The 14,816-nt window shown below is 62.2% G+C and overlaps 1 protein-coding gene across 1 annotated transcript; it reads right to left on the bottom strand.

Annotated features, from left to right (window-relative positions):
- Positions 1-185: 185 nt before the first annotated feature.
- On the bottom strand, positions 186-10,660 carry LOC134140132 (maestro heat-like repeat-containing protein family member 2B). The gene is made up of 34 exons (XM_062574997.1): positions 10,636-10,660; positions 10,221-10,360; positions 9,943-10,065; positions 9,529-9,694; positions 9,279-9,377; positions 8,996-9,102; positions 8,588-8,731; positions 8,327-8,419; positions 8,071-8,140; positions 7,845-7,958; positions 7,597-7,670; positions 7,385-7,504; positions 7,141-7,248; positions 6,821-6,980; positions 6,297-6,451; positions 5,960-6,104; positions 5,693-5,745; positions 5,100-5,459; positions 4,802-4,897; positions 4,513-4,665; positions 4,069-4,191; positions 3,778-3,848; positions 3,459-3,594; positions 3,235-3,330; positions 2,949-3,053; positions 2,632-2,755; positions 2,289-2,398; positions 1,994-2,149; positions 1,743-1,897; positions 1,468-1,630; positions 1,006-1,172; positions 599-736; positions 280-402; positions 186-189 (listed from the first exon to the last, which is right to left on the bottom strand). Exons 1-34 carry the CDS (start codon positions 10,658-10,660, stop codon positions 186-188), a joined length of 4,176 nt encoding a protein of 1,391 aa, XP_062430981.1.
- Between the last annotated feature and the right edge of the window lie 4,156 nt (positions 10,661-14,816).

The following is a 14,816-nucleotide window of genomic DNA, read 5'->3' as shown; positions in this document are numbered from 1 at the left end:
CGAGCTCGGGCTGTGCTCAGAGCCCAGCAAAGTCAGCCTCACCTTCACCGGTGCTCCGCTTGCCGCGTTGCCCAGGCCTCTCATTGCCATCTGCTGCACGGCGCTGACGGGGTCGCGCGCCCTCGCCGCAAAAGCCTCTAAGAGGGGCTTCAGCAGCTTTCTCTCCTCCACTAGCCGGTCCTTCATCAGCTGCAATCGAGCAACGGGGCCACTCGCATTGGCTGTGATTCATGCCGGGCGAGACAGGCATAGGAACCCCCCCCCAAACCCCTGCCCCACCGCTGCCTCACCTCAGCAAAGAAAGCTGTGGCCGTGAGCCGCAGGTTTGCTGAGCACGAGTCCAGCCAGGTGGAGAGGTTCTGCAGCAGGCGCGGTGGGACAAGCTCCGCGCGGAGCAGCACGCTGTGCACACAGCACCAGCAGGCTGGTGAGGCACCGGCACGCGGGCTGGCCGCGGGCCGCGACTCCCAGCTTCTCCCACTGCGACGCGGACGCCGCTCTGCACCTCAGCAGAACTGCTGGGAGCACAGGAAGCCCCCGGCAGCCCTTTCCCCAGGTGCAGGCCCCGTGATGGGGCAGGACACCTGGGGGCTCTCACCTCGCCAGAAGACACACGCCAGCGCTGTGAGCCTGGGGCTCGGCCAGGGACGCCCATGCTCCCTGCTCCCGGAGCAGCCGAAGCCACCGCTCCTCCAGGCACTTGGAGAGCACCAGCTCCAGCACCTCCACAAACAGCCTGCAGAAAAACCCAAAGAAAGTGCCAGGCGCAGTAGTCTGAGGAAAGATTGCCCGTCAGCAGAGCCCCATGATGGCCCCCTGCTGCAACACGGGGCCTACGGGCAGCAACAGCCACACTGCGGCCATATCCCCAGGTGCTGCCCTGCAGTGACCAGTCCCCTCTCCCCACAGAGGCAGCCCAGCGCCAGCGGGACAGTCAGCCACAGATCGCCTGAGCAAAGCCCGCAGGCACAGGCCAGCCTGCCCCCTGCCCCTGCCGCTCCTTACCTGCCTGACGTGTCGGAGCTCTCGGGCTCCCTGAGGGACGGTTCCATCTCCTCCCGCAGCGTCTCACTGACCTGCCCCAGGAGGCTGGGAAGCAGGTCAGGAAGCAGGTGCTGGACCAGCCCCTCGCTCTGCAGCACTGACACCATCTCACAGAGGGCGCGGATGATCTACAGAAAAATTCAGCCAGCAATCGCATGGTAAAACCAGGGCTTGTCCCACTGCCCACGTCCCCCTGATGGCTGGGGCAGCTCTTACTGTCTCCGCTTCTCACTGCAGCGACAGCCTTGCGGCCCAGCACTGGCAACTGTCCCAGTTCCCCACACCACTAACGCTGCCACTGTCCCAGCACAGCATCCGCGAGGCACCACAGGTGCTCGCAAAGAGCACAAAACCCCCTCGCACTAAAGCACCGGTTGGAAAGCAGGTGCAAAGCAGCGCTAATGCCGCTGCAGCTGACCGTACCGTGTGAGGCTCCAGGGCAGCCTGGCTGCTGCCCAGCTCCCGAGCGCAGCACTCGCTCCCCTGGCTGCTGTCTCCGGCTGCCCTTAACTTTTCAGTTAAGCGCTCCAGGATTGGGTATCCCAGAGCGCTTCTCCCTAGGCTCCTCCACACTTCCACTGTGTTGCTGCAAGGGAACAGACACTCACCCGTGAGCCCGCATCCTCGGGAACCTGCAATGACCTCATGAGAGGCCAAACACTGGGTGTGACAGCAGAGGGGAGGGCAAGCGCAGAGACCTGTCCATGGGCAGACACCTCTGGAGGAGACTGTCAATCACCGGTTCCTGGTGGCAGCGGGCCAGGATGAACATCGCTCGCAGCACAAAGCACCTGCGGGTGCTCTGCTGGGTGCTCTGCAGGCAGGTGCAGAGGATGGTGACGAGTTCAGGTACCTGAAAGGAGGAAGGCGACAAAGAACAGCTCAGCACATCCTTGGGGGCCAACAGCCGAAAGCAGACAAGGGTGAGCACAAAGAATGCCTCTCCCACCTCCTCCTGGAATATTTGCTCTCCGCAGTCCCCCAGGAAGGTGAGTGCCCACCGCCCAGCAGCCCACGCGCGCACGGGCCTGGTGCACTGCAGGCTCTCCATGACAGTGTCCATGAAGTCTGCAGCCTGGCCCTGGGGGACATGCTTGCAAACCAGCTGGGGAGAAATCAGAAACACAAGCGATCTCATCACAAGTGGCTCAGATGCAAAACGCACACCCTGACAGCAGCACTCTCACACACACGTGCAAGCGCACACACCATGACCCCCAGCCCACTTTTCGGGGGCTCATTACCTTTGCGATGTTGGTGGAGGTGGCCAGCAGAGAGTCGGGGGCGACGGCGTTGAGCCTCTCCCGCAGGTACCCGATCTCGTTAGTGCATGGCGCCACGTCCGTGGTCTCAGCTGGAGCCAGGAGAAGGGAGTCATGGTGGGGAGCCAACATGCGGCCCCGCAGGCAGCAAGGGGAGGACCCGAGGGAGGGCAGCGAAGGCCACGTGAAGGCAGGGTCCCCCAAGGTGGCACAGCAGGTTTGTGAGCTAGGCGAGGGGCCGGCCGTGGAGGGGGACAGTCCCTGGCGTAGGGACGACGTGCAGCCCTGAGACAGCAGCGGGGACCGCTCTGCCCGCTCTCCTCACCTCCGATTTGGAGCAGGTGGCCGAGGCAGGTGGCTGCCCGCCAGCGGGACGCAGCTGAGGCATCACAGGTCAGAGGCCCCAGTAGTCCCGCCAGGGAGCCGAACTGCTCGCAGGCGCGGCCTCGCTGTGGGAGCAAGAGGCAGGCGAAGAGGTCACCGGCAGCCCTGCGGCTGCTCGCCCTCTCCCAGCCGTGCTGCCCCCCAAGCCGTGGCCGAGCTGGGGGGGAACAAGGGGCCGCCCCACAGCCCCAGGGGACCCGAAATCCGGCACGCACCCCCCCCCACGCAGAGCTCCCTGTGCATGGGGTCCCCGCTCACCCCATGCTCGCGTTGCTCCTCATGAGCACCCAGCAGCTGAACGCACACCTGCAGGGCCCTCTCCCGCTCGCACTCCTCGGCTGAGGCGAGCCAGTGCCGCAGGACCTGGCACGGGCAGACATGTCTCACCGTGGGTGTCCTTCTGCCCTGCACCCCTCGCCGGCACCCTGCCTTCCTGGGCAGGGAGCCCCTTTCCCACAGGGACCTCCTCACTTCGGGGTCTCACTGCTGGCAGCACTGGCTTGTGCTGCGCCCCTCGCTCGCAGCTGCGTCTGGGGACTCTCACCTGTACCACGTCCTCGAAGCAGATGGGGGCCGGCTCTTCCCGCAGAAGGGTTCTCATGAGCTGGCCCAGCGCCCGCAGGGATGGCGCCTGCACACCCTGGCACCAGAAAGTGGGGTTGAGGCCGGGCACCCCATGGGAACGCCAGCACAGCCAGCGGCTGCTGCAGCGCGGGGTGCCCGGAGCTGAGCCCCACTGAGGGGCGGCCCAGAGGGGCCGGTGCCTACCGGTGCCACTGGAGCAGCCGCTGCCGCCTCCCCTCTCGCCTCCATCTGCTCTGGGTGACGGAGGCACACGACGCCCCGGCAGCACTGAGCCAGGAGGCTGCATTTTTCCTCCCTGCTCAGACGGGGCTTCAGCTTGCTGCCAGGAGAAACAAGTTAGAGAAGCCTGAGAGGAGGCTCACTCGCACTCTCCAGAGCGAGGCAAAGGACAACTGCCTTTGGCCCCATCGACAGCCCCAAATTCAACGTCTGCAGCCCCAGCCAGAGCCGCCAGCTGTGCTGCAACACGCAGCAACTGCCGCAGCCCCGGGATAGACCCTACCTCAACTGCTCCACAGCCATGAGGGCCCGGGGCTGCACTGGGGACTCCTGGGGCTCCTCCTGCATCACCTCCTGCAAGGCACAGGGAGACACGTGCAAGGTGGGCAGCGGGCAGGGGCACAGGAGAGCCCTCCTGCCCGCCCCGGCCAGGGGCTCTGCTGCCAGACCCTACAGGCACCGGCCCCGCAGGATGAGGTGGCTGCTCCCTGCCTCAGGACTCCCCACAAACCCCACTCACCCCACTGCAGAGCCTAAAACTCCCCAGGTGACAGCCCCAGCTCTGGGCACTCACCAGCAGCATCTGCAGAAGCTCCCGCTTGCAGCACAGCTCGAACCTGGGGCCGGCGTCTGCAGCCTGGATGGCAAGGCTGATCTCAGTTACGCTCTGCACCAGGGAGAGCTTCAGCTGCGCGTCCTGATGCCAGGGGAGAAAAACAGGCTTTGAGCTTTGCCGAGGGCAGAAAGAGCAGCAGGGCCGGGGGGAATCTGCCTCCACATACAGCACAGGGAGGAGGACACTGCAGAGAACGCTGGGGAGCCCCACAGACCCCAGCTTGGCACCTGTGCCCCAGCAAGGAGACCTCTCTGCCCTCCCAGGAATAAGCCTCTCAGGTGGAGGGAAGCAGCTGTCCTGGCCGGAAAGACCCCACAGTCCCTGCCCCAGGGCAGCAGGGCGAGCGCATGGGAAGGGCGAGGAGGCCCCCGTCTGGCTCTGCCCCACACCCTGAGCACCCACCTGGCAGCCCTCTCGGTAGAGCTGCAGGACGTTCCCCACGATGTCTCTCTCCACGTGGGTGAGCAGCTGCTCCCTGGGGGCGCGCAGCGCCATCCGGCCGTAGATCACCATGAGCGTCGCACGAGCAGCGCGGTTCCTCAGTGCGTGGCTCTGCTGCGGGTCGCCGGAGAAGAGCTGAGATGTCAGCCCGCAGCCCCGCTGTGCCCGGGGCTCTGTGCGCTCCTGCAGCAGGAGCTGCCCCGCGCCTGACCTCCCGGCAGCTCCCCACAGTGACACCCCGGACCTTTACCTTCCGGTGTTTCAAGGTCCCCGTGAATTGCTGCACTGAGGACAATGCCAGCTGGAAGTGGCTCTCGGCGCAGCGGGACACAACCGAAACGATTCCCTGCAACAGAGCAGAAATGGGGAGTTGCTCCAAGCCCACCCCCCAGGCCTGGCTAGCTCCATCGGCCAGGCAGGACCTTTCCCCAGGGAAACGGCTGCAAACAGTACACGAGTAAGGGCTGGAGCAGGGCACGCAGAGTCCCTCTGCTCCAGGGACACGCAGAGGACTCGCGGGAAAGCAGGGCGCCAGGAAGAAACCTCACCTGTGCCTCCCACAGCTCCAGGAAGTTGGTTGCTTCCAGATGTTGCAGGGTCTGCTCTCGCACGTGGCGCAGACACCCACAAGCTGCCAGGGCCGTGCCGAGAGCCTTGTAGAGGAACCGCTGCAAGAGGAGAGGCCGGGCCCCGGCCACGGTGAGCTGTGGCAGATCACCGCCGCCAGCCCTCGCCCCGGCCTGAGCCTCCCAGGCTCTGCCGCTGCAGCCCTCGGGGCGCGCCGCCGCCAGGGCACAGACCTTCTCCCAGGACAGGCGGGGAGAGCCACCCAGCTGCCGGCTCAGCTCCCGGCTCAGCTCCACGGTCCAGGCCTCGCTGGCGATGACCTCCAGCGACGCTCGCAGGAACTGGGGTGCAGCGGGAGGTGAAGCAAACACCCCCCCCCCCGCCTCGGCCAGGGCCTTTGGCACAGCCAAGCGGCCCCGGAGACCGTCGGGGCAGAGCTCCCCCTCCCGACAGCCTGTCTGCCACCCGCCCCTCTGGCAGCCTGCCTCTGGCTCTTCCCCAGCCCCCAGCTTCCTGCACCACTTGTCCCGCCCCTGTCTGCCCCATGCAGCTGGGCCCCACAGGGACGCTGTACCTTCAGCAGGAGGCTGTCCCACTCGGCCCTGTCCAGGAAGCCGGCGGTTGTTCCTGCAAAGCCCATGGAAGCAAAACCCTCACCGTTACTCCAGCAAATGCGGCAGCAGAGCCCGGGCAGCTGCTTTGCAGCCCGAAGCCCCAAAGCCTCAGCCCAGTGGGCTGATGAGTGCTGGCAAACGTGGCACCGTTGCCTGCCAGGCTGGGGAGCTGCAGGCATTCTGCTGCGCCTTTGGCCCCCAGCCTCCGCCTCCCGCCCGCACTTTACCTGCCAGGTGCTGCAGCAGCAGGGGGATCTCTGTGGCCCAGTTCGCCCCCACGGCTCTGTGGATCGTGCCACAGAGCACCTGCAGCAGCTGCAGGGCTGCGGCTCCATGGCCACCGCCTGTGTGTGGAGCCACAGCTGCCACCACCTAGGCCGGGGTGGGAGAGAGAGACACACTGGTGCCTGCCCCAGGAGCCACGGCTGCCCCGCGGGCAGGCAGGCAGGGAGGGCAGCGCTGCCCTGGCCAGCAGCAGGCGGACGATGGCTTTGGCTGGGCGCTGCCGTCCCCTGGGAGCAGCCGGAGCCCCCCGACGGGCAGGGAGGCTCAGGCACCCTCTACCATGCTCCTGCCTCCTCCTCCCGGGGTGCCCAGCACCAGCTGCAGCACCATCTCTCCGGGCTCTCCCCTCACCCCGGCCACAGAAGCTCCTTCCCCGGGGGCCCCGGTACTCACCAGCAGACGAGCCAGCAGGGCTTGGGGAGCCGGCAGAGGGGCTGCAGGCACAAGGAAAGGCTGTGTTAGACGCCCAGCTCGCGCCACGTCCCACATCCCCGTGCAGGGCTGAACAGCACCCTGGTCGCGCCGCCTCCCCACCAGGCCTGAACAGCCGTGCTGAATGGCTGCTGGCTAAGCAGGCCTGGCATGGCAGGAACAAGCCCCCAGACCCCCGCGAGAGCTGGGCACAGCAGCCAGGGAAGCGGCTCGTGGGGCACAGCCATCATGCCCAGCAATGGGCACTGCTCTGCCCTGTGCTGCCCCAGCCCTCCTGCGTGGGGGGCTGGCAGGGGATGCAGGGACATGCACTGCCTCCCCCCCCCCCCCAGCCGGCCTGGCACAGCGTGCTGCGACTTTCTGCTCCCCACCTGGCTCTGCAGGCTTCAGGGCCTCGGGCGCCGCCTTCTCTTCCTCGCCCTCTGTTCTCTCTGCTCTCTCGGCCAGGGCACGCAGGCAGCGGCACAGCGGGACCAGCATGCCCGTATACTCAGCTGGCACCACATACTGCAGCAGCCTCGGCCACAGGAGCTGCGGGCAAGAAGCAGCCCATTCGGCACACTGCCATTTCCGCCTCTGCATCCCAGGTCCCCCGTCACTGCCACTTCTCTGGCCCCGGCCCAGCCCCTCGGCCTCGCTCCTTCCCAGCTTTTCTGGCTAAGCTGGGGTGCATGGGCCGAGGACAACTCACCTTGGCCACCGCTCCGGCAGATACGTCCAGTGAGCCCAGGACGTGGGCGCAGAGGCGCTGAACAGTCCTCTCTTCCCACACTTCCACCACCGAAAGTTTTCCTGTTGCCTGTGAGACCGAGGTGGGAAACACCCGTCAGTGCCCCTTGCCAGGCCCCACAGTGCACACCATGGGGAGGTGCCCCCACGGCGACCTCGGCCCTGGCGGCACAGGATGCAGGCCCGGTGCCGCGCTCTGCCCTTACCAGTCTGCCCGAGGCCCGGCTGAACTCGCCGAAGAGGTGCCCCACCACGTCCCACGCCGAGCAGCCCGGGGCGCTGGAGTGCAGCAGCTCCCCGAGGAAACGCAGCACTGCCTTCCTCACCTGCAGGCACGGCGAGGCTGCAGCCATGGCACCAAAGGGCCCAAAGCCCCAGGGAAACTGCCCTTGCCCCAGCCTGGCCCCCACCAGCTCACCTGGGCTGCAGGGTCGTGGCACACAGACTGCACCAGCTTGGTGAACAGGGGCAGCTTCTCTCTCACATCGGGGGCTGCAGGAGACAAGGAGAGGCAGGCGCTGAGGCTGAGCCCCCGTTTTCGCAGGAACTCAACACGGCTCCCCAGCTTTCCCCACACAAGCGGGACAGAAAAGGGGGCCAGGCTGCACATCAGAGGAAGCGGCAGCATTCCGGGGAGACGATGTTTCTCCAGCCCGGCTTACTGACCGTCACAGCGGACAAGAGCTTGCAGCATTTCCACGGCTGCCACGCGATCGACCTTGTTCCCGGTCCTGAGCTTATAGTACAGGAACACGATGGTCTCCTCCGGGCAAATTCGGGCTGCGGGGAAGAGATCACGCTCAGTATCAGTGACCAGCATCTTCCCACACAGGCAGGCCTGTGAGAGAGCTGCCAGGATGCAGCGGCGCGGCGCCGGTTCTTCTCTCCTCACCCTGCAGCACCATGCAGTGGCACAACTCTGCTCGGTGCCCTGGGCTGGGCGGCTCCATCTCATCGCAGAGCTGCGAGAACAAGGCACGTTTCAGGGAAAGCCACATCGGCGGGCAGAGGGATGGAAAAGCACCCATGCTGTCAGCGCTCATCTGGTGGGCAGCTCTGGACATGGACCCACGGCCAAAGCCCAGAGCTCTGGGCACATGCAGGGCTGCGCAGCAGCTCCAGGGCAGCAGTGTGATGTCAGGCCTTACCTGCTCGTGCACAGCCGCGATGACAGCCAGAATCTTGGCTCGGGGCACCTGGGCCTGAACATCCATCACGGCCCACAGGAAATAGTTGAGACTCTGCATGGGAGCAGGAGAGGGAGAGGGCAGCTGTCACCGCGAGCCCCAGGCCCCCAGTCCCTGTTCCTGCTCGAAGGGCCTTGGCTCCTCCCGGCACCCCGCAGCTCCCCGATGCCTCGCGGCACCTGCTTGGTCCCTGGCTGCGCCGTGCCCCGCAAGATGCCTCACCCTGGTCACCCCTGAGGGGTCCTGGACTTCTCGGTATTGGTGCAGCAGCCAGAGAAGCTGCTCCCAGGCATGTTGGTGGTGCTCCTCCGCGTGCAGCAGGACACCCATCATAACAGCCATCGCCCTCAGCATGGCCTGCTTGCCCTGTTGAGCGAGGCAGGGTGACATGCCATGTCGAGGCCACGGGTCCCTCCAGTGCTCGCCTGCCCCAGACACCAGTCGGCCCTTCCCGCATGGGGCTTTCCCTTCCCTGGCACCCCTGGCCACATGGGCTGGCTCGCCAGCACAGGGAGTGTTTCCTCCCAGCACCAAGCCCACCCCGCTGGCTGGCCCCAGCATTCAGGCCAGAGCAGCAGCACTCACCTCCTCCTCCTTGCAGCTCTGCCAGCTCCTGCCCGCGTAGCAGACAAGCGAGTAAACAGGGGCGCAGAGCTGGGCGGCCCCCAGGTGAGGGAAGTCGCATTTCTCCCGTTGGCGGAGGTATGCGCTGATCCCGCTGCACCACTGCTCCACAACTGCAGCACAGCAAGGGACACGGGGTGGTGACAAAGGCTCTGACCGGCGCGACACCTTGCTCAGCCCAGCCGTGGTGCCCTGAGAGCCTGGCGACGCACCCCCTCCCCTTCCCGACCCCCACCTCTGTCCCCATCCCTTCCCCTCCCCGCGGCCCTGCCGTGGCGCCAGCACTCACCGCCACAGACGGCGCACAGCATCCGGCTGCTCCCCGCTGTGCTCAGCACGCCGCGCAGGGCTGCCAGCGTCTTTCCCGCGAAGGGCACGCACTGCAGGGCTGTCGAGAGGGCAGGGGTGGGAGGCCTCAGTCACTAGAGACGCTGCAGCCTGGCACAGGGCTGCACCGGGGCAGGGGGACGGGAGAGCTGCCACAGCCCCAGGGAAGCCCTGGTGCAGGGAGGCTCAAGCCAGGGCCCCATGTGCCGTACCGTAGCGGATGGCCAGGTTGTGCAGAGTGTGGAGGACCAGCTCCACCGACATCTCCTCCAGGGCCTGGAGGTGGCCCTGCAGCACCGACACCACATCATGCAGGTGCCAGCGGGCCAGCGCCACCAGGACGTCACTCGCCGCCATCCTCACGGCGGCCGTCGTGTCCTAGAAGACAGCAGCCGGCGTGTGGCAGCAGCATGGCCAGCTCAGCTGGCTCCTGCGCTCAGCCGCCGGGCAGGACGCACAACCCACAGCCCAGCTCCCGCTGTCCCTTCTGCACACAGCCCACAGCTGCCTCTCTGGGCAGCTCCAAGTCACCACCTCGAGCCCCGCCGGGCGCATGCTGAAGCCTCTGCCCGGGCTGGCTGGGCTGGGCGCCCGTGTCCGGGTCGCCTCTGTGAGAAGGAGCTCACCTGGGCCACGCGCAGGTCCTGGGCTGCCAGTGCTATGGCTCTGCCTGCGACAGAGCTCTGCAGGTCGCTCTCGTCGCCCCACAAGACGCTCTCCAGCTGGCGGTAGGCCTCTGCTCTGCCGCCCTGGGGACACACCGTGCACAACAGCCGTGGCACATACTGCCCCATGGCAGCTCCGCCATGCTGACACCGGGCACCAGCACCCTGGCCCCAGGGACGCCGGGGCACCGCGGGAGCCCTCGAGACCCGTGCAGCCCCGTGGGATGCCCCCGCCTCACCTGAGCATCTTCCAACTGGTCCAGAAGAGAAATCACCACGGCGGCGAAGGTCGTGATGGCCGCAGGGACGGCCCCGACCACACTGCCACCATTCTCACCACGCGCAGGGCCAGACCGGGCACCCACGCCAGTGAAGAAACCTGCAAGGAAAACAGCGGAGGGTTTGCATTGCCCCAGGAGCCGTGGGGATGGGCCGCGGCTCGGGGCAAACATCTCCTGGCCGGAGCACGGGGCAGCAGGAGAGGCTGGCAAAGCCGGCTCCCCGCAGCCTGGGGAAGAGCCACCCTGGGCAGCTTGGCACCAGCCCCGAGCATGTGAGCCCAGCTCTCCCACGCCAGGAACACCGGTGCCGGCAGGTGCCCGTCACTGCAGCAGCAGGCCGGCAGCCGGGGCGCGAGCGCGGCGCCGGCCCCACCTCGGAGTGCTCGCAGCACCCCCATCGCGGCAGGACTCCCTGGATGGACACGCTGCTCCAACAGCACCTCCTCCCACGAGAGCCACGAGCCACTGAGCCAGCACTGGCTCCCCGAGGGAAAGGGGACCCCGGGGGCACTGTGACCCGCAGGGGCCCTGACGCCTCACAGAGGGCTGCCACCATCGCAGGGCCGGGGACCCCCCACGCCCCAAGTGTGGCCCTGCCTCAGGCTCCAAGGCTCACCGTCACTCCTCAGCCCTGGCTCTGAGCGGTGACCCTCTCCCCTCATCGTACGGGGGCAAGTGCTCCAACAGAGAGACCCCAGGAACCACCCGGGCCACTGCTCACATAAGCGCAGGGTCATTCGACGGTTTGGGGACTGATTACCTTTGGATGTGTTGAACTGAGATGGGTTTGGGAATTCTGCTTTGCCTTAACTTCCGCAGAAATAAATAAGCCTTTCCTAAAGCCAAGTGGAGTGTTGTTTTGTGACTCAGACTGCAGAAATCCAGCAATACCTGAGCAAAATAAAATTGTAATCACTGGTTCATTGCTGTTGCTCCTATCACCCATTCAAAGTGCCTCAGAGCTGCATCCTTTCCTCTGTCTGCTTTTCCCCTCAATCCCTAACCTCATCGCCATCCCACCAGTGAAATTCTCCTTTGGGAACAGTTAGAAAATTTAAGCTCTCCCTGCTCGCCCCATCAATCACCCCCTGCCCTGCAGGTGTTCATTTGGCAGAGACATAGCATTGCTCAAAGGGGCATTTAGTCCTGGGATGCACTGGGAATAGAAGGGACTGACCGGCGAGCTGCATCATTTGCCAAACCGCCTGCACTGGGGCATCTGAGCTTTCCTGGGAAGATGAAGCAGTGATTTATGAGGGACTTGTCTTCTATTAAAGAAAACAAAACCAGAAACAACCCCTGAATCTTTTGCTGGTTCACACAACTTGAGCCCAGAGGGGTTAGCACAAAACCGACAGGGCAGCACGTCTGTGCTTATTTTTCAAGCTTGCTCAGCATGTGAAAGGGAATATGTACCTTTAGGAAACCCCTCTCTTTTCATATAGGCTTTGAAAAAAGTCATCGATAAGTCAGTTGGGCAACTGATCACATGCAAAGCCCAGGAAGCAGAAAGATGTCTCATGTCTTGGGCCTCACGTAGAATGAAGTCTTTGTGTGGGGATACTTCAGCAACAGGAAGGATAGGAAAAAAGCATACCTAGAACATCTTTGAAGATGAGGATTTTCTGAGTTTTACCTAGCAAGATCTTACCCTGGTATCCTTGATTACAGTTTGTGAGGAAGTGAAATATGCCTTTGCTCTAATTAAGAGAGAAAAAGATCAGACTTTCTGTGTTTCCCTTCACAGGGGTTGGGGTGAGCCTGTCTCTGCAGAGTACAGTGGTGTGAATAAGTTGTGGGGCAGAGAAAGAGATTTGGAGACTTGTTGCATCTTTGCTGCTGCCTGGGCCATCTGAGGCAACTGCTCACCCTTACTCTGTGCTCTGGCCATGTCGCTGAGGAGCTCTTTACCACAGGAGTTCTGTTTAGGATGATGAGCGAGTTGAGAGCCTATGGGCAGCCAAATATTGGGGATGCTCTTGTGGCTACAGGCCACCTGGTCAGGAAGAGGAAGTCAATGAGGCCTCCTACAGACAGCTGGAAGTAGGCTCACCATCACAGGTTCTGGTTCTCATGGGGGATTTCAACCACCCTGATATCTGCTGGAAGGACAACACAGCTGGGCAGAGAGTGTCCAAGAGGCTCCTGCAGAGCACTGATGATAACTTTTTGACACAGGTGGTGGAGGAGTCAAGGAAGAGATGTATTCTGCTGGACTTTGTAGTATGCAAAAAAAGAAGAACTGGATGGAGATGTGAAGGTTGGGAGCAGCCTTGGCTGCAGTGACCATGAGATGGTGGAGTTCAGGGTCCTGCAAGAAGGAAGCCAGGCAATAAGTAGGATCTCAACTCTGGACTTCAGGAGAGCAAGCTTTGGCCTCTTCAGGGACCTCCTTGGAGGAATCCCATGGGTCAGGGCCCTAGAAGGAAGGGAGGTCCAAAAGAGCTGATTAATATTCAAGTGTCACTTCCTCCAAGCTCAAGAGCAGTGCGTCCCTATGAGGAAAAAGTCAAGCAAAGGGAGCAGGCAACCTGCAGGGATGTGGAAGGATCTCCTGTCAAAACTCCAGCAGAAGAAGGAAGTAGACAGGATGTGGAAGAAGGGACAGGCCACTTGGGAGGAATATAGGAAGTCTATCAGAGTATGCAGGGATGTGGCGAGGAAGGCTAAAGGCTATGTGAAATTAAATCTGGCAAGTGATGTCAAGGACGACAGGAAGGGCTTCTTCCAAGGCATCAGTAGCAAAAGGAAGAGAAGGGAAAATGTGGGGTCGTTGCTGAATGGTGTGGGGGCCCTGGTGATGAAGGATACAGAGAAGGCAGTTCCTGAATGCTGCCTTTACGTCTGTAATGCAGTCTTTACTGCTAAGGGCAGCTCTCAGGAATCTCAGAGCCTGGAGACAAGGGAGAAAGTCTGGAGAAAGGAAGACTTTCCCTTGGTTGAGGAAGATCAGGATAGAGATCATTTAGGCAAACTGGACACCCACAAATCCATGGGCCCCAATGGGATGCACCCACAAGTGCTGAGGGAGCTGGTGGATGTCACTGCAAGGCCACACTCCACCACCTTGGAAAGGCCATGGAGAACGGGAGAGGTGCCTGAGGACTGGAAGAAAGCCAATGTCACTGCAGTCTCCAAAAGGGCAAGAAGGAGGATTCAGGAAACTACAAGTCAGTCAGCCTCACCTCCATCCCTGGAAAGGTGATGGGACAGCTCCTCCTGGATGTCATCTCTAAGGAAGTGGAGGAAAAGAAGGTGATCAGGAATAGCCAGCATGGATTCAGCAAGGAGGAATCCTGCTTAACCCATCTGACAGCCTTCTGTGGTGGGATGACTGGCTGGGTAGCTGAGGGGAGAGCAGTGGACATTGTGTACCTTGACTTTAGCAGGGCTTTTGACACCGTCTCTCACAACCTCCTCCTCATTGTACCTCTGTTTGTAGCCCCTCAAAGCACAGGACTTGGCCTTGCTTTTGGACCCCAAAAATGCAGGTCTCAGGAATGTACTTGGTGAATGTACTTTCCAAACAGGGATGAAGCCTCCATTGGCGGCTCCAGAAATGCAGTCCTTAGCCTCTGCATTTAGTCTCCACAGCAGCCAACCTCGGTTCCATTTTATCCCTGAGCCAGTAATGAGCTCTTGTGGCCAGGAAGGCTGATGGTATCCTGGGGTACTGCCAGCAGGTCAAGAGAGGTGATCCTGCCCTCTACTCAGCCCTGGTGAGGCCACATCTGGAGCCCTGTGTCCAGTTCTGGGCTCCCCAGTACAAGAATCAAAGAATCATAGATTCAGGAAAGTTGGAAGGGACCTGTGGAGATCATCTAGTCCGACCTCCCTGCTCAGCAGGGTCACCCAGAGGGATCTTACCAATGCCTACAAATATCTGAAGAGAGGGTGTCAGGGGGATGGGGCCAGACTTTTCAGTGGAGCCCAGTGACAGGACAAGAGGCAACAGGCACAAACTGAAACAGGATGTTCCAGCTGAACACAAGGAAAATCTTCTTTGCTCTGAGGGTGACAGAGCACAGGAACAGGTTGCCCAGAGAGGTTGTGGATTCTCCTTCACTGGAGATATTGAAAACCTGCCTGGACATGATCCTGCGCAATGTACTCTAGGTGACCCTGCCTGAGCAGGGGGTTGTGCTAGATGATCTCCAGAGGTCCCTTCCAACCTCAACCGTTCTGGGATTCTGTGAACACTGAAGCAGCGAGTGACGGGCACATAAATATTGAAGTGAGGGTTTTGGACCAGTGCACGAATATTGAACCAAGCGCATGAATATGAAGCAGTGACAAACGTACCAACATTGAAGTTGCGATGAGCAAAGAGCTTGTGAATGTTCAATGCAGTTGATTAATGAGCTTGTGTCCATGGCACCAAACTCACTGACTGGTTATGTAGTACTGAAAGTGCTGTACAGGTGCTGACGGATTAGTGAGTAGACGCTGAATCACTGTGACTCATTGAGCACTCGGTTGGTGTTGAGCAACTGGCTTATCAATATTCAATCAGTAATGACTCCCTGGTCAATGTGGATTCAATACCTATAAGCT

The sequence above is a fragment of the Rhea pennata genome, chromosome 4 (assembly GCF_028389875.1).
Source record: "Rhea pennata isolate bPtePen1 chromosome 4, bPtePen1.pri, whole genome shotgun sequence".
Classification (NCBI taxonomy): Eukaryota; Metazoa; Chordata; class Aves; order Rheiformes; family Rheidae; genus Rhea; species Rhea pennata.
The sequence above is the reverse complement of the archived record's forward strand: the minus strand, read 5'-3'. Positions and strand labels throughout refer to the sequence as shown.

What these genes read in the sequence shown, in the direction of transcription:
- LOC134140132 (XM_062574997.1), bottom strand. Translation starts at nt 10,660, where the DNA reads ATGGGGGTGCTGCGAGCACTCCGAG. An exon ending in GCGCCCCTGTTTACTCGCTT is followed by an intron (nt 8,732 to 8,995) that starts GTCTGCTACGCG and finishes CTCGCTCAACAG; the next exon opens with GGCAAGCAGGCCATGCTGAG. An exon ending in TGGAGCTGTGGGAGGCACAG is followed by an intron (nt 4,898 to 5,099) that starts GTGAGGTTTCTT and finishes GCTCTGTTGCAG; the next exon opens with GGAATCGTTTCGGTTGTGTC.